At 41.1% G+C, this 20,077-nt stretch overlaps 7 protein-coding genes across 7 annotated transcripts; 5 read left to right on the forward strand and 2 right to left on the reverse strand.

The window, feature by feature from the left end:
* Window positions 1-2,103: 2,103 nt before the first annotated feature.
* On the forward strand, window positions 2,104-3,838 carry L201_004924 (uncharacterized protein; the record flags this gene model as incomplete). The annotated part of the gene is made up of 10 exons (XM_066220660.1): window positions 2,104-2,123; window positions 2,192-2,247; window positions 2,297-2,605; window positions 2,658-2,746; window positions 2,876-2,925; window positions 2,977-2,997; window positions 3,111-3,226; window positions 3,285-3,428; window positions 3,479-3,694; window positions 3,747-3,838. 10 exons carry the CDS (start codon window positions 2,104-2,106, stop codon window positions 3,836-3,838), a joined length of 1,113 nt encoding a protein of 370 aa, XP_066076757.1.
* A 763-nt stretch (window positions 3,839-4,601) lies between these two features.
* On the forward strand, window positions 4,602-6,376 carry L201_004925 (tubulin alpha-1A chain; the record flags this gene model as incomplete). The annotated part of the gene is made up of 9 exons (XM_066220661.1): window positions 4,602-4,619; window positions 4,681-4,699; window positions 4,753-4,808; window positions 4,865-5,075; window positions 5,130-5,445; window positions 5,498-5,656; window positions 5,710-5,768; window positions 5,896-6,188; window positions 6,248-6,376. The coding sequence occupies 9 exons, from the start codon at window positions 4,602-4,604 to the stop codon at window positions 6,374-6,376; spliced, it is 1,260 nt and encodes a 419-aa protein (XP_066076758.1).
* Window positions 6,377-7,326: 950 nt separating this feature from the next.
* Window positions 7,327-8,928, forward strand: L201_004926 (uncharacterized protein; the record flags this gene model as incomplete). Its single annotated transcript, XM_066220662.1, has 3 exons — window positions 7,327-7,622; window positions 7,731-8,075; window positions 8,154-8,928. The coding sequence occupies 3 exons, from the start codon at window positions 7,327-7,329 to the stop codon at window positions 8,926-8,928; spliced, it is 1,416 nt and encodes a 471-aa protein (XP_066076759.1).
* Window positions 8,929-9,330: 402 nt separating this feature from the next.
* L201_004927 (uncharacterized protein) lies at window positions 9,331-10,402 on the reverse strand (the record flags this gene model as incomplete). Its single annotated transcript, XM_066220663.1, has 4 exons — window positions 9,331-9,441; window positions 9,580-9,785; window positions 9,897-10,032; window positions 10,115-10,402. The coding sequence occupies 4 exons, from the start codon at window positions 10,400-10,402 to the stop codon at window positions 9,331-9,333; spliced, it is 741 nt and encodes a 246-aa protein (XP_066076760.1).
* Window positions 10,403-10,979: 577 nt separating this feature from the next.
* Window positions 10,980-12,498, forward strand: L201_004928 (uncharacterized protein; the record flags this gene model as incomplete). Its single annotated transcript, XM_066220664.1, has 7 exons — window positions 10,980-11,154; window positions 11,208-11,293; window positions 11,350-11,475; window positions 11,538-11,611; window positions 11,656-11,716; window positions 11,778-12,406; window positions 12,465-12,498. 7 exons carry the CDS (start codon window positions 10,980-10,982, stop codon window positions 12,496-12,498), a joined length of 1,185 nt encoding a protein of 394 aa, XP_066076761.1.
* A 761-nt stretch (window positions 12,499-13,259) lies between these two features.
* L201_004929 (uncharacterized protein) lies at window positions 13,260-17,034 on the reverse strand (the record flags this gene model as incomplete). Its single annotated transcript, XM_066220665.1, has 6 exons — window positions 13,260-15,086; window positions 15,179-15,819; window positions 15,964-16,181; window positions 16,238-16,347; window positions 16,556-16,625; window positions 16,682-17,034. 6 exons carry the CDS (start codon window positions 17,032-17,034, stop codon window positions 13,260-13,262), a joined length of 3,219 nt encoding a protein of 1,072 aa, XP_066076762.1.
* A 997-nt stretch (window positions 17,035-18,031) lies between these two features.
* L201_004930 (uncharacterized protein) lies at window positions 18,032-19,818 on the forward strand (the record flags this gene model as incomplete). The annotated part of the gene is made up of 6 exons (XM_066220666.1): window positions 18,032-18,154; window positions 18,206-18,451; window positions 18,547-18,813; window positions 18,867-19,181; window positions 19,234-19,518; window positions 19,597-19,818. 6 exons carry the CDS (start codon window positions 18,032-18,034, stop codon window positions 19,816-19,818), a joined length of 1,458 nt encoding a protein of 485 aa, XP_066076763.1.
* Window positions 19,819-20,077: the final 259 nt, after the last annotated feature.

The raw sequence follows: 20,077 nt of genomic DNA on the forward strand, positions 1-20,077 counted from the left end.
AGTGGCGAGGAGAGGATGAATTTCTTATCTTCTTGGGCTGATACTCTCGGAACTTTATAGGCGACAGCTGAGGGTACAAAATAGGCGAGTTTGAAAACCTGATAAGCAGGGTCTTGAAAGGACAAAGTCGATGACGGTATTTCTGGAAGACCTAGATGAAGGAGGTAGCAAATATGCAAGGATGATCAGCTCGGATTTTCGGCCTTTCGTCGGAAAGGTTTGTGTGAGAAAAAGGTTGAGAAGGAGTGGAGCAGCAACAGAGGGTTCCTTATGACAGCGAATGCTAGGCTGGTTATGGGAGTAGATATAAAAAGCCATGATGTAATGATGGGAACCATTGACATACAAAGGAAAAAGAGCATAAAATTTAGCTTGGTCGTAAGACTTCCAGCAACCTCCAGGCAGAAAGGTTGACGATGTATAAGGGATGTTTAGAACGACAGAGAAAAAAGATAAAAAATCTGACAAACAACAAAAATCGGAAAGAAGAATAAGGACATAAAGGAAAAGTGGGGGGGTCAAGGTATTAAATCTTTTGATTTTATAAAGAGGTCAAGACTGCAGTGTCATTGTACCGATAATCGGGCTTGCCAATATGGTCATTCGATGAAAGGAGGGGTCAGATATTTGTATATTGGAATTTCGAATATGAGGGATAGATCGTCGAAGAATTCCCATCGACTCGAGCTCAGATCAATATAACGCCAAGCAGATGTCATGTCGTGTGACCAAAGATATTTTGGGGAAGATGAGATACAGTATCGAATGTCACGGGTGTACAAGCAAAAAGTAAAGTAGGATGAAGGCGAATGTGTTGTAGCTGATGATACGATAAGAGATAGCGACCTACCGGCCAGGAGCGTAATATTTCCAATTTACGTGTTTCTCAGCTTCTAAATGGTGCTTCAGCACGTCTTAGACTTCGAGAATACAGCTCGTGCGATGGAGAAGATATCTGTCAAAGCACAAGAGAAAGTCAGTATGGATGATCTTGAAACTTCCAATTCGAAAAGGCAAAGAGAACGTCCTTTGTCCTCAAACGAAGAAAAGGAATGGGTTTACTTACAAAATTCGAAAATAAGTGAGATTGATAAAATCACCAATCAAAAGATGAATATGGTGATAGGTTTATATATATCTATTTTCTAGGTTGGGAGCAAAGTCCTGTTGTAAGGGTGAACTAGGTTGATCAAGTGGAGGGGTAGTTGAGTACCGATCAAGGTTCGGGGGGTGTTTGGGATCCTTTGAAAGATAATTTGTTTCCTTCAAATTTGACGATACACTTGAATTGCGAGTTTCTGCTGAAGGGTATATAACAATGCAGATGTAAGAATAAGTAGAATGTAAGACTGAAGCGAATGATGAAGAATAATAGATTTAGATTAAATTGTCAAATGTACTTCTCTGAATATGTTAAATGCGGGGTAAGGAATAAAAAACCTGATTGGAGCTTAAACACGTTGTGCATTTTATATTAGGGTGATATATATATGATGTAACCACCATTCATTTCCCTGTAGACTGTCAACTAATCATCCGAGTTGCTTAACAACTCTATATTTTTGCTTTTGAACAACCCTCATATCATTGATCCGCCTAATACGGATATACAGCAGCTGATCTTGTATAAGCCCTCTTCTCTGTTCAGCCTCGCGTTGAAACAGCAGCTGCAACGTTTTGTGGTCGCAGATCTATGCATATTGCATGTGGACAAAAAGATTGATGTCAAATCTGCAATCCTCTGTTTTAAGGATGATCAACCCTTTATCTCCTTCCGTTTCGGATGGTCACCTTTGTCGCATCAACCATCATTCCTCATTTTACACAGCACGTCCGCTTTAGCTCTTTCACAAAGTATTCAGTGCTTTAACAGTTTGTCCAGATCGCTTCGAGATTATGCTGTGAAAAGAACGCTTCACATACTTATCCAACAAGTCAGGGTTGATAAAGATGCTCTGATAACCTAAGTAGTAAGGAATGACGGTTTAAGCCGCTTTGACCGGCTCGGTTATGCGGTTAACCCAACTTGTACGCTGTCAACATAAAATCATTTGAAGAATAAATTTCGAGACTTTGATTATCTTTAGTTGTCGATCAGCTAATATGCCTCAAAATCCTGCTTGGTAAGCTAACTTGATAGACATGTGATCAGTAATATTGCTATTAACAATTGTGTATGCCTGTAATATAGGGAGTTGATAGAGCCATATTTGGTAGATTCTGGGTTTTACAAAATACCAGATACCAGTCAGTTACCATGAATCCGTTATCAAGCGTTGGCTGACCATTTTTTCAGCTTATGGTAGATACACACTTCCACCTCATCCACCTCATCTTACGCTGATTAATGATCCTAACGTGACCAAGAAATATCGAAGAGTATTCTTACGACCTTATAATGCTTTTGGGGATAAACATGAGGCATACGATACCACTCAAATCATCCATGCTGAAGATGTAAATCTTACGGAAGATGAAATTATACCTGGTCTTGTTCGAGGTGGTAGATGGATCTGCTATAGTGTTTGGGAGCTCGAAGAAGAACCAGAAGGTGGATGGGAAGGTGGGGGCAAAGGAAGAGGGAGAGATATGGTATTAGCTCATGGTGAGTCAGTCCATCATTTTGATCGATAATGGGTATTAACAATGTTGATCAGGCTTAGGAGATTATGGATTGAGATATACACCTCATGTTCATCACTTTCTCAAAGCAGGATTTAGAGTGATCATACCTGATCTGCCTTCTGTAAGTTGCAAATTTGAGGATAATAGCTGATTCAAACAGTATGGTCGATCCACTGGAATCCATTCTTACCTACCCTCTTTACTGTTCCTACCGGCCGCCTTACACGTAGTCTTGACAGATGTAGTACAGCAAGATCTGACGCAAGGCAGACAACAGAGAAAGGTATTTTTGTGTGGAGCGTGAGTGCCCAAATGACACTTCTCATCGAATACAAGCTGACTTTCCTGCAGATCAATGGGAGGTTGGACGATGTAAGTCATTGTTCAGCATAACGTCAGCTGATTTATAGATTATATTATTTACTCAAATATCCTCCATCTACCTCTGCTACCAACATAGCTTCACAAGGATCAGAGCCGGATAGTCCTTTACCGGAAGAGGGTGAAGGTAAAGGTTATGATAGTCTTGAAAGATCAAGGCAAGATGAGAAGGTCAGAATACATGTAGCAGGTGCCTTTGTCATATGTCCTATGGTAGAAAGTAAGCTGCATAAGAATTGCTCGCTTCTTCACCCAGCTGATCTTTTCATACTTGTCAGTATCCAGAGAATCTAGACCATCGAAACTGCTCGAATATATTGGTAGAGCAATATCATTCGTTGCCGGCCCGTTGCCTTTTGTCAAAGGGGTACGAGGGAATGTGTCGGATGATCCTAGAGTGGAAGAGGATTTCGATTCAGACCGTAAGCTATTCTCATTGTACTTTGTCATTATGCTGATCAGATCAAAATAGCCTTATGCTACCATGGGTTGCTCAGAATTGGTACTGGTATAGCAGCAGTAGAAGCTATGACAGAACTTGAACGTCGAGCCAGTGAAATAGATGTTCCCATCAGATTGATACATGGGAATAAAGACAGAGCAACTTCACATCTCGGGACTCTTCGACTCTTTGATAGATTACCCAATGAAGATAAAGAAATTGAGATATATGATGGCTACGAACATGGTAAGTGATGTAGTTACAACGGTGTATCCATCGCTAAATTCTCTATGTTCAGTTATGATGAAAGTCGGGGTTGATGCAGCAGATGATGAAAAGCGTCAACGGGTATTGGCGGATTGGAGGACATGGTTATTGCAGCGATGTTAGATGGGATCATAGATCCTCTTGTATGCATACTTAAACAAGTACATTTAGAATTGTGTGCAAGAGCATATTAACGATAAAGCGGTAGATAGAAAAGTAGTCAAGATAGGAAAGTAGTCAAAGAGTCGTACTTGTATTATTAATATATTATATACCTTATCTCTCCCATGCAATCGTAATCGTAAATAGGCTCAAGGGTGCCACATTCGGGAAAACACTGTTAAAATGCCGTGGATCCATGCGTTGAGTGAGTATGGAGCGCGTCTTTGAATTGTCTATCAAGAGGTCGTTGTTGGCGCGTCAACAGTAACGCTAACAAAAGAAATAATACACTCTTACTATTACCCTTCAACATCTCATTCACCTTCAACCTCAACTGAAAACACTCTTTATCTACCTACTTTATTCGACCTTCACCTCATCCTCTTGACTTAACATCCTCGAATCACCTGTCAGTCTTTCTTCTTGTAAGTTTTGAAATCCATATCGGATCCACATCATTACTACGTGGCAAATGTTTGGACATAGGTATAGGTCATAGCTGATAATTGATTAATTTGATTCGATAACACATTGCTCCCCCTTGACCTGAACGCACACTCCCCTCTTCCAACAAAACAATATATTTAAAACTGAAAATCGACTCTTTATCAACTTTTCTTTGCTCGAATATATCCAAAAATCACATATATCCTTATAGTCGACTATTCTTTCAACTTTTTTCACTAACTTTTTACTCCAACTTTCAAAACAGCAATAAAGCAAAATGCGAGAGGTTATCAGTGTATGTGATAATAACCCTTCGACCATAAATAGACTGTTTGCTGACTGATGGATATCTATAGGTCCACGTTGGTCAAGCCGGTATGTTTGGATTAGTGATAGGATAAACGGATCGCAGCTAATATCATGGATAGGTGTTCAAATCGGTAATGCTTGTTGGGAGCTCTATACTCTTGAACATGGTTTAAGTGTAAGTTTCACATAGTTCACCATTATTCATGTCATGTCTGATAATCTCGGTGTCAGCCCGATGGTCGTCTTATAGAAGGATCACCTCACGGTGGTGATGATGGTTTCTCAACCTTCTTCTCTGAAACCGGTTCTGGAAAACACGTTCCTCGATCTCTTTACGTTGATCTTGAACCAAATGTAGTTGATGAAGTTAGAACTGGTACTTACCGAAGTCTCTTCCACCCTGAAACCATGATTACCGGAAAGGAAGATGCTGCCAACAATTGTAAGCAGATCCAACAGTTTTGATAAATCGATTGATAGCTGATAAAGTAATTAGACGCCCGTGGTCACTACACCATCGGTAAAGAACTTGTCGACAACGTTCTTGAACAAGTTCGAAGACTCGCCGATAACTGTTCAGGTCTTCAAGGTTTCTTCGTCTTCCACTCTTTCGGTGGTGGAACAGGTTCAGGTTTCGGTGCTCTTTTAATGGAAAGACTTTCAACCGATTACGGTAAAAAATCAAAACTCGAATTCTCAGTTTACCCAGCTCCAAAGATGTCTACTTCAGTAGTTGAACCATATAACTCTGTTCTTACCACCCACACCACCCTCGAACACTCTGATTGTTCATTCATGGTAGACAACGAAGCGTGAGTAGTTACCATTCTTTGGTGAACCTGGTGATTAATGTGTTTCTTGTAGTATCTACGATATCTGCCGAAGAAACTTGGGTATCACCTCTCCCTCATTCACCAACCTTAACAGATTGATCGCTCAAGTTGTTTCCTCCATTACCGCCTCTCTTCGATTTGACGGTTCCCTCAACGTTGACTTGAATGAATTCCAAACTAACTTGGTACCGTGAGTTGAATATGCGATGAGAGCTATTACGCAGTTGCTGACTCATCTTTTAGTTTCCCTCGTATCCATTTCCCTCTTGCTACCTACGCTCCAGTCGTGTCTGCTGAAAAAGGTGAGTCACGATATCACAAGAATATAGCTGAGATTTGTAGCTTTCCACGAATCCAACTCCGTATCTGAAATGACCATCTCATGTTTCGAATCCAACAACCAAATGGTCAAATGTGATCCAAGACAAGGAAAATACATGGCTTGTTGTTTACTTTACCGAGGTGATGTTGTTCCTAAGGATGTCAACGCCGCTGTCGCCAATGTCCGAACCAAACGAACCATTCAATTCGTCGATTGGTGTCCTACCGGTTTCAAACTTGGTATCTGTAACGAACCTCCTGCTCTTGTACCAGGTGGTGATCTCGCCAAGGTTTCTCGATCCCTTTGTATGCTTTCAAACACAACATCTATCGCTACTGCCTGGGCTCGTCTCGACAACAAATTCGACTTGCTCTACTCCAAGCGAGCTTTCGTTCACTGGGTGAGTAAAATTTCTCTTCATGCGGCCAAATGGGATATGCTTATATGTTATTATTGTAGTACGTTGGTGAAGGTATGGAAGAAGGTGAATTCTCAGAAGCACGAGAAGATTTGGCAGCTTTGGAGAAAGATTACGAGGAAGTCGGAATTGATTCAGTTGATGCTGAAGAAGAAGAGGGTGAATACTAGAATAGAATAATTTAGGCATTTTTCCTTGACTTGTTAAAAAAAGGGGACGGATTAAAAACAATAGTTCTTTTAGTTAATTTTTCTCTCAAGGCTTTTTTTGTGAAATATACCTTTCTTATTCACCTAGTATTGAACAAAAACCCAGTATCTTAATATTCCTTTCTTCTTCTCATTTCACTTGATCTTATTTAATTCCTACACCTAAATGTTTTTATGAAAGTCTTACGATTTGAACAAGGATGAGGCTGCTCGAACGTTGGTCTAGATCAAAATATCCGGCATGATATACTGATATTTACAGTGTTCCATTTAATGTTCTGATCCACAACTGACTATCAAGGTTGAGTGCATCAGAGATAAGTATAAAGCAATGGTAACGTACTGAATACAAAGTACGTTATATTCTGGTAATACTTATGCAGGTGACATACCAAGAGATGCATCATGGTTAATAATAAATACCCGATTAGGCAATTGATCATGTTTTGCTGTTTTGGCGTAATGGCCGCATTCAGTCGTGAGATCCTCTTCCATCATGATACTCACCATCCAAGGTTATAAACACCTGCTGATTACAAAGATCACATCATTGTATTCATCATATCTTACATCGCACAAGTCACATCTGACATACCAGTTAACGATAACATACAGCATTATCAGGTTGCATATCAGACATCGTTAAGCAATCCTTTACCTGTGCGACGGGAAATACCACTTTAAGGTCGATCACTTCATTACCCTGTCCACCTCCACTCAAATTACACTTTAGTCATCGTCTTCCAAGCTAAGGTCGTTAGACCATTACTCGAATCTCATACTTCATTCGGTACTCAATTTGCGCTACAACATCTTCGGCTGGCTGAGGATATTGATCAAGATAAACTAGTCGTTAACGGTGACAATACATATCGTCAGGTGAACGACAACAATAAGCAAGATCCCGAACAATGCCGTTCTCCTCACCTATACCTGGTCAACCAGGCTCGCAGCAACCATTATCAATACCTTCAAGTTCATCATCCTCACCAAATCATCATTATCCACATGCTAGTGGTAGTTTCCCGAGGCAGACTAGTTATAGTGGAACCAATTATCCACAGGGGTCAAGAGGAGGTGGCGGAGGTGAGCAGTCGAGGTGGGATAACGGGAGTGGGAGTACGAGTGGTAGTGCAAGTGGCGGTGGAATGGTTAGTAACCTCAGCGCATTAATGAGATCAAGAGGAGATGATATGAATGGCATGGAGTAAGTGTCACCTCAGCTCTGTCTACAATTGTCTGCCCTACATAGATTACCTATACATTGACTGTAATTGGACCACTAACTCGTTTATCTCGTTATCGTTTGTGATAGTATTGGTTCTTCACCACCGGGAGGATATGCGAATTCATCTTTATCATCAAATCCGCATTCAGGTTTTCATCCTTCATCTTATGGACCGAACTTACCTTTCTCAGCTATAGCTTTAGGAATGTCACATCATCAACATCCTTATATGGGAAATAGCATCGATAATATGGGAATGAGTATATCACCTCCTCATTGGGGTTCTTTAGGGTCTGGTAGTTTTGTAGGTTCGATGGGCCATCAATTTGGTACTTCTATGAATAGCAGAAATAGAGAATTGGAAGCTAGATATGTCAGAGATTTCAGCTGTTGTGGTAGAAAACTGAACGGTCTACATGAATTGTTAGAGCAGTAAGTTTGCAGACTTCCTTCCGGCTGTTCTCCCTCATTTAAGCCAGATTTTCGTGAACCTGACTTTTGCTTGAATAGTTATGAGGAAGAACATGCCAATCTGGCGCCGGATCTGAAAACAGCAGCAATCAATGCAGCAAATAATTCTATGAACCCACATCTACCTCCTATCGGACCACCGATTCCAAATAGAAATCCATATGGCGGTGGAGCGCCTGGACCAGGACAAATACCACCTACACCAACATCGCTAATACATCAAAGCGATGTACCTGCACCACCTGGAATGATGGATATCGAAATGGACGAACCTTCACCACAATATCCATCTACACCAAATTACCATCCTCCTCATCCTAATCAACGTAATCTACCTCATCATACAGGAGGTATGCCATCGAACCCATGGGCAGCAGCATTTAGACCTCAACTGAATAACCAACAGAATCAAGGAGGTCCACTACAGTGCGTACCACCAAGTTTACTTTCCTATGCACCACCTACACCAGGCTCTGCTTCTTCTCAGAATGGTCAACAACAACAAATGATGGGTGGAATGGGTGGTAATGGAATGGGAGCTGTTTTGACACCTGAACAATTACAAGCTAAAGCTATAAGAAAGGCGCAGAAGAAGGCTGAAAGAGCAGCAAGAGAAGAGGTTTCAGCTGATGATCCTGAAGGTGAAAGAAGATTCCCTTGTCCTATTGAAGGTTGTGGTAAAGTCTACAAACAGGCAAATGGTTTGAAATATCATCTGACAAGATCCATAAATTCAGGTCATGGTAATGTTGCTGCTTTAGGTGGTTTAGCTGCTATTTTAGGCGAAGATCATGGTATAAATGGGCCGCAGTAAATAGTGCTGTATTCAAGAAGTCATGCAAAGTTCCACCTTCAGAAAAAGGGTAAACTTGAAAAGCCTGTGTCTGAGATTGTTGTAGTTGGAGCTTGATAGTAACCTGCGGTTTTTGTTAATATGTGAAGAGATCGTGGGGCGTGGTCAAAAAATGTCAGAATATCTCGAAAATCTATCTATCGTCAGCCTATGTTCCTTCGTTTTGGTATCTCCTTATGTTCAATTGGATTTCGTTTGATATATTTTGTAGTATTGGGTATATACCATTAAAAACATCCATGTCGTATCATGAGAATGTATGTATGTATTACATGCAGTGTATAAGAAAGTGGAAAAAATTGGACAAGCAGAAAGCAAGGAACCGGGATATATGAGAAGGATAACCAAGTGATATATGACAATCTAATCTTGATCCATGCCATTCTCTTGATCACTTTCGTCTTCATTCAATTCTTTACCTTGTATGAAACCACCTTCTTTTGACCACCTTGAACCAAGTATTATTTTGAATTCCTAGAAAGTTGAAAGAAAGACATGTTAGCTTCTTTGCATTCATACGAGGAAGAAGATGTGACTGGTCTGAGGCATATACAAGATACAATCCAAAGGAAGGTTCGAACAATATTTTAGCATGAAAGATCATGTACTCACAGCCATTTGAACAGCTAATAATTTCAAAATTCTACATTTCTCACTTGACAATTTTTCGCCGTTCTTACATAACAAATGTGCGTTATTCAAAGATGGTACACCTCTAACTAAAGTTGTACTTAAACCTAAAGCTCGTAATTGAGGTTCCATTGAATGTGGGAAAGGGTCACCAGAATTATTCTCGTTATAAGGTGTTAAAAGGGGACCTGGAAAATTGATAACGAAATTTAGCCTTTTAAGCTCATGCACATATACATTCAACGTAGATATATAATTCTCGGACAGGGGCAAAGAAATAAATGTCAGCATATACTCACCTTCAGGTAAAGTGATTTCTGCAGTAGATCTTGCGCCCATTCTTGCATATTCTTTCTTTGACCAAGAGTCAAACCATTCTACAGTTTCGTCTACTGGATGCGATGTGAAGAATAACCCGAGTTGTCCTTTCAAGCGCTATATGCGTATTATGTGATTATCAGCATCTGCTCTGGTTCCATCGAAGTCAGACCTATACGTCAATGACCCTTTCACTCACCTTTGCTACATTACTTAAACCTTCTTGATATTCAGTTTCAGGAGTTTCGCCTAAAGCCTTTGCCATGACTTTTCCTTTACCAAAGAAAAATCTACCTGTACCTCTCCATTGAGCTCTAACTTCTTTCAAGCCATCGTTTCTCATATCACCCACACTAAATATCCAACAATGATCATATTTATCTACCGTTGCTCTGATTTCATTGACTAAAGCTTGTTTCGATGCTTTTGTTGATCTAACAGGTGTTTTCGATAACGTTGTGATCTTGGATCTTCTTGATCTAGGCATTTTGAGTAAAGTCTAATAGGAGATGTCGTAGAAAGTATAGTTGAACGATAGATATGATGGGGATTATAATAAAGCTAGGTATTTTAATGTCAGCAAAAATGGTTACAGATAATTATTGCTTTCTGGCCGTAACACAAAAATCAAAAGTCAAACCTCTTGAATATTGAAAATGATTAATTAAATCTTAGAAAATGAGGAACGACAAGGTGGAGGTGACCGAAACATAAACACGCATTAAAAGCCACACATTCGGTATTACGGGATTAACCTGATTATATTTATGATCTGTATCCTATATAATCAATATAATCATTTAATATCGCAAATATTGACCCACGCGTCTCTTGTGCCACACACAATCACGAGGGATACATGTTGTGTGAATTCATGTCTTCGTCAACCTTTTAGCTTGAATCGATACTTTAGTAAATGCGAAAGGCAACACGTGTATGTTTCATCGATATCTGTTCTTTTCACACATTCCTCTACCTTATAACATATAGCTTGACTTGACAGCGTTCACAGATTTCACGTCTACATCATCATCCAGCCCTTCAGCACTCAGCAACCCAACACAATGTCAGCTAACCAGCATCTACAAGACGATATCACTGTTTTCAGTAATTCAGTCCCCCCACCTCCATACTCGGCTGATAATGCAGACAACGCGCAATATGATCTTACCCCTATTCCTCATACTGAAAACAGACCAAGAGTGCCCGAAGAAAGGAGAAACCCTCTCCTGACCAGCTGTTAGTCCTTTCATCTAGATTATGGAAACGTTCAAACTTATCTTTCTTTATAGTATCCGATGATGTTAAAATAGTAAAATTTCAGACTATCGTAAGGGAAGGTAAAGAGATTGTTGTAGGAAGGATCAAGGTACCGACAGTAAGTGGCAACGTCAAAGTAAATGCAGATGACCCATAGTTGACTTAACTGCTTAGCCCGGTACGACGAGTCATGCTTTCATACTCAGAAGATACGACACCAATGCGATCTCCCTAACTACGATGTATAAAGTCGCTTTCCCAGGTGCAACAGACGAGGACGAAAAAAGAGAGATGGATTGGGTGAGCTGATTACTGCAAAATTCAGAAGATGCCAAACATACCGTTAACCTGATGTTTGTTAGGTCAAATCATCTTTCGATACAAGAGGTACCAACGGTGGAAGAGGTAGTGAAGTAGTCAGATTAGCCGGGCAATGGTAGGTCTCAGAAACACTGAATACAGCGTTGACTTTCTTCTTAGGGTCAGCAGACATCTTGCTATACACTTAGCTCCAGCTTATAACCTCTCCGAGTTGATCGCTGTGAGTCTATCACACTAGAAATGCGAAAATTTCGGTCTAATCGTTACAATAACTCCACTAGTCTCTCGCTCGAGCTGTGCCTGACCCCAATGTCGCCTATCGAAAATCACAAAGATCTCAAGTCGCATCCGAGGAAATATCTAGAGCAGGTCAAACTGATGCTACCCCTGCTCGACCTGTTGTTCCGTCGATGACTGCTACTGAAACTGCTTCACCCGCACCTAAACGACAAAGGACAACGCCATCGGCTCCTACAGCTGATGTTTCTAACAGTAACGCTATCACCGAAGAAGCTTCAGCTGAAGTAGAAGAAGAACAACCAGCAAGACATCTCACTCTCGAAGCCACCACTACCGTCACAGCTCCAGCGGGAGCCAATGTAGATATGGAAGCTGAGATTGAGTCCGCTAAACAGCTTGTGAAGGACTTGAAGAAGGAATTGAAACTCAGAGCAGCGGTTGGTGAAGAATTAGAAGACCAAGGTGTTGATGTTCCAGAGGAAACTAGAGGTACCAAGAGAGGTAAAAATGAGGATGAGGGTGTATCGATTTCAGGTGGTTCTGGTACTAACGGTAAGGACAGAATCGTTCGAAAGAATAAACGTGTTGTACAAAATGGTATATTGGGTGAGACTGGACAAAAGATCGCATGGGGAACAATAATCTTCGGTTTAGGAGTTGGTGCTGCTACGTGAGTGACGTTAAAAATATAACACATGGTCGACAGCTGACATAGCTTTCACTTGTAGACTCCTTCCTTCATACGTTTCTAGTTTCTTCTAAAACACCCTCACTGTAATGTATACTACTAACCTTTCTTCGCTTTTTTAACTTTTTTTTCCTAATTTCTTTTTTGTCTGTGAATGACTTTCCAACCCAAAATACCCAGAATCTTATCTAATTAAACATCTAAACTAAAACACCTTTTGTAATTATATAAACTATATAGCTTAAATAAGTCCATAGTCTCTTATAGTCATAGCTGTATATAATAATAGCAGGATAATTACGTAGTAATTTTATAGCTATATCGTATATAGGTATATAATTTCGATAGCGTATATAAGTATATAACTTTAATAGCGTATATAAGTATGTACCATTTTTATAGTGTATATAATTATATACAATAGGTAGACTATAATCATCCCTACTCTTAATTTGTTCCCTTCTTCTTTCCTGACCTTTTAGGGCTTTTAGATACGTATCATCAAATTTCGTTCATCAACAACACCAAAATCACCAAAAAAAAACTGAATTACTGATGTTTTCTTGTCTGTCTATCTATCTCCAATCGTTTATATAAACCTTTTTATACTTTTATAGGTAGATTAATTATGTACAATCGCCCTCTATGCAACGATAAATTCGACTGAACATGTCTGTTATCTTCTGCATCGAAAATTAACTCTTCAAATTATATAAAGAATTGACATTTGAAAATGAATATGCATAAATACTCTGGTTGTATACGAAACAATTCTATAATGGTCTATATGTCAACACAGTATGAATGATTAATCATCGTTTGATTCCATGCCATTTTAACGATTACTTAACATTGAACCTTTTCTACCTCTTCTGCTACTTCCTATGGAAATGGCTAAACCTTGATCTTCATCCTCGTCACCATTATTGTTATTGAGGTCATCTTGCTCTTCTAAATCGAAGACAGGTGCACTGGTTTGTCTACTAAGGAAATTCGATCTTCTAGGTGACGAGGATGATGTGGATAAGTTTGGTTCTTCCGGACCCCCTCCTGCATGATGGTAATGATGGTGATGATGATGATGTGGACCTAAGGGAGATCTTGCCCTTTCACCTAAGTGGGAAGACCTGAAAGGTGATTGAGATAATCTTGAGCTTGATCTCGAAGGAGTACGCTGTATAGTTTCGGTCGATGAAGAAGGTAAAGATATATTTATTGGGTTGCTGGTCGAACTGGGGGATGACGGCGATATGGGTGAGGGATTTGATGATGACGAGTTTCTAGTCGGTATCGATAGAGAAGAGGGAGCAGGTACAGGTGATCCATCAGGAATGGGGTCCAACGTTGGTGTTGCAGCCACAGGCACAGGTTGACTGCTTGTTGAGGGAGGAGGTAACTGCATATCTAGACCCAAGCCATCTCTGGAACCTCTTCGCCAATTCGATGGGAAATTAGGTGCGCTTGGTGTCAATGCTGATGATCTGGCATTGCCTGAGTTCGAATAATTCAATCTCGACGAGGAAGTTGTTTCAAGATTGATATCGTTATTTGGCTCTTCTCCATATTCGTCTTCATCGGATATAGGACCATTCCAGTCAACTTCTTCTTCGTCAACAGGTCTGTACTCTTCAGACAGATTGGATCCACGCCTTAAAGGTCCAGCACGTAATCTATTATCCCAGTTCCACTGCCCTGTGCCTCTTTCCGGACTAGGTGCAAATGCTCGAGGTTGGGAGGAATACGATCCTGATTCGAAAGTCTCCATACTACGTCGAGGGCCTTCATCTAAACTAATCCTACCAAGGGCATCTGCAGGGGAGGAAGATGCAGCAGATGGTGTCATAGCTGATTCTTCAACATCGGAAGCAGCTAGTATCTCTTTATCCGGTTGCCGTCGGGATCGTTGACTACCTGTTCGCAATAGTCTAGCTAATTTACTACTTATACTGGAAGCATTACTGTGTGCTCGTGGTCGGTACCCGGCTTCTCTATTGATTACGTCGATATCGCCTGAACCTCGCCGACGCAAGCTATTTTGTGGTGAAAGATCCGAATTGGTCTTGAATTTATCCAAAGAACTGGAAGAAGCGATGGGGCGAGGCGAACGAGGGGTTTCATCCGCGAGCGGGACCATAGTTGAGGGTATCGGGGGAACAAGGTGAGTAGAAGGTTGACGGTGAACCATGAAACTTCGACCGGAAGTAGATTGTGCGGAACCAACGGAGGGTGTACGATCGGGAACTTCGCCGTTGGACTCAGGTGAAGTATGACCAGATATGTTGGGTGACGCACCTTGTGGTTGAGGTGGACTGTCGCCAGGAAGTAATTTTGCTCCAAGTAAAGATAGGCGACGAGACAGCCCAGGTGCAGGGAGGGGACTAGTCATTGGCGAGATATCACGACTGGTGGGAACTATGCCTAGCAATTTCGAGCTTCGAGGTGTACCATGATGACTAGGTCCTGATGTGTGTGATTCACCGGGTGATTCGGTATCGTGATCACCGAAACTCTGACTCCTTGTCCTGCTTGATCCACTAAACAGTTTGTGAGATATCGACTTTATACCCTTGCGGAAACGATCTCTAAAGCCAGTCGATTTGGTGATGACAGCAGCGACTTCGTCGTTGGATACGGTGACAAAAGTTTGAGTATGAGGATCAGTCTTGGCGAGCCATGAAGTTGGATCGGTGATACCTCGAAGAGTAAACGGGTGTTTCTGAACGTCAGCGTTATCACGGAGGATCTTCAACTTACCTTCGCTTGCTCCAAAGTTATTCTCTTGGCTGGATCCTTTTCTAGCAGTTTTTTAAGCAGATCCAAACAATCTCTAGCTTCTTCGGATGCTGGCAGCCCACCCGTTCCTGTAGGGATTTTGTCTTTCCCTACGAATGGCGGCACAACGTAATCTTGGACAGGAATGACTTGCATTAGGAGATATTCGTTTGGAGCATCAAACGGAGTTCTGCCGAAAAAAAGGCAGTATAGCGTAACTCCTAGAGCCCAAACGTCGATAGCGTTAGTGATTGGTAGTCTTTCTCTGCGATGTATGGTGGCAGAGGATGAATGGGATCTAGCGGACGGCGGGCGACGTGGAAAGGCCGATTCGTTGCTGATCGTTTGACGCAGAGGAATACTACTACCGAGATTGGAGGGATCAGATTGGCTTGGGCGGGTTTCGATCGCCGAGGGGGGCCGAAGGGTGAAAGAAGGTACTTCATTGATTGGGGTAGTTTGAGGGGAGCTGGTGCTGCGTTGCGATATCTCAGTATCTAGACCTGAATAACACATTTCTGGAGCGAAGAAAGCTGGAGATCCAGCGGTTTTGGCCAATTCTATGTCGTCAACATATGCATCCCCTTCGGGACCAGGTTGAGCTGCTGCAGTTCTCAATGCTTCTGAGAAGTGTGAACAACCGAAATCAGATATCTTGACGGTGTTGTCGGCAGCCCTTAACAGATTTGAGGGTTTGATGTCTCGATGGATGATTCCTTGATGATGGACTGAAAGATTTAGCTTCATCCCACATATTGTTAACTCACGATATTCCAATCCTAGCAAGGTATCTCTGAAGATCTTCCTCGTTTCCCCTACTGTCAGAGCTGGACTACCTTCAGCTTCTTTCCAGTTAATTTCTCCATTTTCGCACCACTCCATTATCATGTATATTTTGCTGGACTCTGGGTCATCGATGATCTCCCTCATCCTGACAACATTAGGATGATTGACCTTCTTGAAGATGGCAATCTCTTTACGAATCCTGAGAAAGCAGTGGATGTTAAAAAAGATTGATCAAAAAACATTTTAAGCACTTACTCGGATTCGTTGAGCATTTTGGCACCATCTCTTCCACTCTTCATTCCATTTTTCCTGCCCAAGCCTGTCAGACGTTTTCTCTTAGGGTTACGATCAACTATCTTGATTGCCTAATAGGGATCAGCGCTGTACTTTCGCCTGTATGACTCACATAAAATGGTCCTCCCTGCGTTATTCCCAATCCCACATCACCTCCTTCATCGATTGGCACCTGCGTACTGAGATCTTCCCCTAGACGCACTCTTCCGTGAGTACCATGGCCAATTTCACGAAGGACCTAACATGAATTAGCCATATTCTCTTGAGTGTCCAACTTACTCTATACTGGTTAATCATCCATCTACCGGATTCATGGTCTTTCTGTACTCTAACAGCTCCTGTTTCGACTCTATGCATGCAGTTGAAAATTAGTTATCATGATCCGTGATGGATATGACGACTTACACCTCTGGACTACCATTTTCTGATTGTGGAGATTTGACACCATCGTCGCTAAGCTCTGATTGATTTGATACCTCTTTGATATGACCTCCAGCCTTTTTGTGCTTATCTTTCAACGAGCTGTTCCTAGAAAGCACCTTGAAACTTGATCTACGTGAGCTTGCTGGAATAGGTGGTCTGGGCGAAGGGATTCTACCGGTGCTGGAAGATGCTGCCGATGTTCTGCGATCTAAAGAAGATGAGGAAGGATTTGGTAAACTAGGTTGCAAGAATTGAGGTGAAGTCAATATAGTTGGTGAGGGTGTTGTCATTAGTTTTCCAGAAGATGATCCTGCCGGTTGACGAAATGTAGACATCGTTATACTGTTGTATGATTGTCAGCGTTAAAAGCACAAGTTATTCTGTGAAAATCGAAGGAGACGTGAGATACTTACATTTCGTGAGTTGCATAACCGTTTGCGTGGTTCTCTTTGTCAAGTGAAACGACTTGAATCAACCAAGTGAGATGTAAAGAAAGGAACAAAGGCGTGTTATCGGCGAGAACTATATGACGTTGGTTTATGCGTTATGCTAGTAGTTGATGGTCTCTTAGTATTATGTACATGTATGCCTGCTGGAGATAGTGATGGGTATGCAATGAATAATGATGGTATATTATGTATCTTGATGTAATTTCAAACTATGAACTTCGAGCGATAAAGGATTAGACAAACGATAAAATGGGAATATAAATGGGATTATGGAATAAATGGTTTTATACGCGTTAATGACGATGAGATAAAACGATAAAACTACAGAATAAGCCCGAGGATGATTTTCTACTATTATGGATTATTAATGGGATACTCTGTTACGTTCATCTCTATAGCATATTTTACATTGTCTTTCTTTCCTCTTACTGAGTGAAATGCTCTTCTGATCAGCGATCTGTAATATGAATTTCCATCAACTAAAGTGGTATTCATTGATATCTTATGAGCCGATATCTGGGCGAACCTTGTACTGTAAATGCAGTCATTTATATTCTCCTTCTTTAATGAACAATCATCTTCATCAAAATTTCATGTATTTTACATCAAGTTGCGCCCTTGTAACGAGATGGAACATGATCTTTCTTGAAGCTCATAAAGTTTATACATGCATATACTGTTTAGACCGCTCCGTGCTCGTCACTGAGTCATGAATGGGGAATACACTGAAAAAGATCACTTGGAATCCAAAATAGTGGAGGTTGTTCACTTCAACTCGAAATACTTCAACTCTCAACTTTGTTCTTGCAACTTTCTAATATATCACTCTTATTACTCAATTTGATTGATGAGACTATTTCTCAGACTCAATAGTACTGCAAGAATGGCTAGAAGAGTTGTACTCAGCGAAGTGGAAACCAACTTTGTTAATTTACTTGATGATTTCGCTACAAAGTTGACACCACCTGTGGAATGTAGAATCGCCGGAGGTTGGGTAAGAGATAGAGTGAGTCAGCACCATGTGTGAGCCTTCGTAACCATGCTGATAAGCAAATAGCTTTTATCTCTCCCTTCACATGACTTGGATATAGCACTGTCGATACCTTCTGGTCATACTTTTGCTGTAGGATTTGTGAATTACCTGAAAACAAAGGATATAGCTACTGGTTCGGTCGGTAAAGTAGCGGCTAATCCAGACCAAAGTAAACACTTAGAAACTGGAACCACAAGAATCATGGGATTAGAGTGTGACTTTGTAGGACTTAGAAGTGAAACCTATGCAGATAGTAGAATACCTCAAGTAGTAAGCGACATTTGTTCTTTGTTCTTGCATGTATACGTCAAAAAATCATAGATAAGGTAGGACATATCCACTAACAGCAGTCTTGACCTCTGCAGAAACCCGGTACCCCACTAGAGGATGCTCTAAGAAGAGATCTCACTATCAATGCATTGTTCTATAATGTTCATTCACGTCAGGTAGAAGATTTCACCAAACATGGGTTGTCAGATTTAGAAAATAAAATCGCTCGTACACCTCTACCACCAAAGCAAACATTCCAAGACGACCCGCTGAGAATTTTAAGGTGTATTAGATTTGCTAGTCGGTTTAATCTTGCCGTTGAAAATGATGTTATGGAAGCTATCAAGGAGGAAGACGTCAAAGTGAGTGACTCACAGTCATATTCAGTCTAACACTAATATCTTCGTTTGCTCAGGCTGCAATAGCTACAAAAGTATCTAAAGAACGTATAGGTATCGAGGTCACCAAGATGTTACAACATGATCCATATAGAGCTATGTCCTTGATAAACGAATTAGGTCTACATCCACATGTATTCGCTTGTGATGTTAACCCACCAAGGGAAACAGCTATTGCGTCTGCTCAAATTCTTCTAAACCTTTCTAAGAGATTCTTTGTTGACGAGATGTTGTGGTTGGCCACCGCTGCTACTCCCTTCAACAATTTGACCGTCAAGAGAAAAGGAAAGGATGTACGTGCTGCATCAGTAATCATGAGTGAGAGCCTCAAAGTGAGTTACAACTTGCATGAAGCTAAACGAATGTTGCTAATTGGTTCTTTAGGTATCCACCGAGATAAAAAACGGCATAACCAATTTGTTTGAAGCTGTCAAGATTGTCAACCCAGATAGCACCGTCAGATCGGAAATCGGTACTTGGATGCAGAACATAGCCGTCAAACCTTGGCAAAGGTCTCTAACCTGGTCGGCTGTGATGGCAATATTGCCCAGATGGAACGGACAATGGAACGACAACGCTGAACACATAGCAATCCAATATGAACAATTTAGAGAACGAATTGAGGCTTTACGTTTGCCGGAAGCAATTGATAAGTCTTTGTTACTGAACGTAAGTAGCTATCGCTTGATATTCATTCTGCTTGCCTTTTCTTTCTTGTCCTTGATTTGACTGATCAATCTGTTGTAGGGTACTGAACTTCAGCAACTTCTTTCAATTTCACCATCACCATTATTAACAACTATACGTTCAGGTCTTAATGTTTGGCAATTGGATAACCCACAAGGTACAAGAGAACAATGCGAGATTTGGTTAAAACAAATGTGGGAAGGTGAAGGCAGAATTGAATGGGAGAAAAATTCGCAGCCAATGAACAAGAAAAATCCTAAAGGCGAGAAGCGAAAGCGATAAATCATGTCGTCATCCCTATCCAAACCCCTATACCCTGTATAACGATCACCATACCATGCATAAATGTGTCCATGTTCATGATCTCCTGGCCATTGTTCTGTAGCAGCCGTGAGTTTTAAGTAAGCGATGCAGCAACAGGCTGGTAAATACCGCTCACTTCTGTCAGACACGCTAAATGCTTAGCATTGCGCTCTTTGTTTGCATCAAGTGTATGTTCTAAGGCAGTATGAGGTGATCAAGAAAGATCGGCACAAACTCT

The sequence above is a fragment of the Kwoniella dendrophila genome, chromosome 6 (genome assembly GCF_036810415.1).
Source record: "Kwoniella dendrophila CBS 6074 chromosome 6, complete sequence".
Classification (NCBI taxonomy): Eukaryota; Fungi; Basidiomycota; class Tremellomycetes; order Tremellales; family Cryptococcaceae; genus Kwoniella; species Kwoniella dendrophila.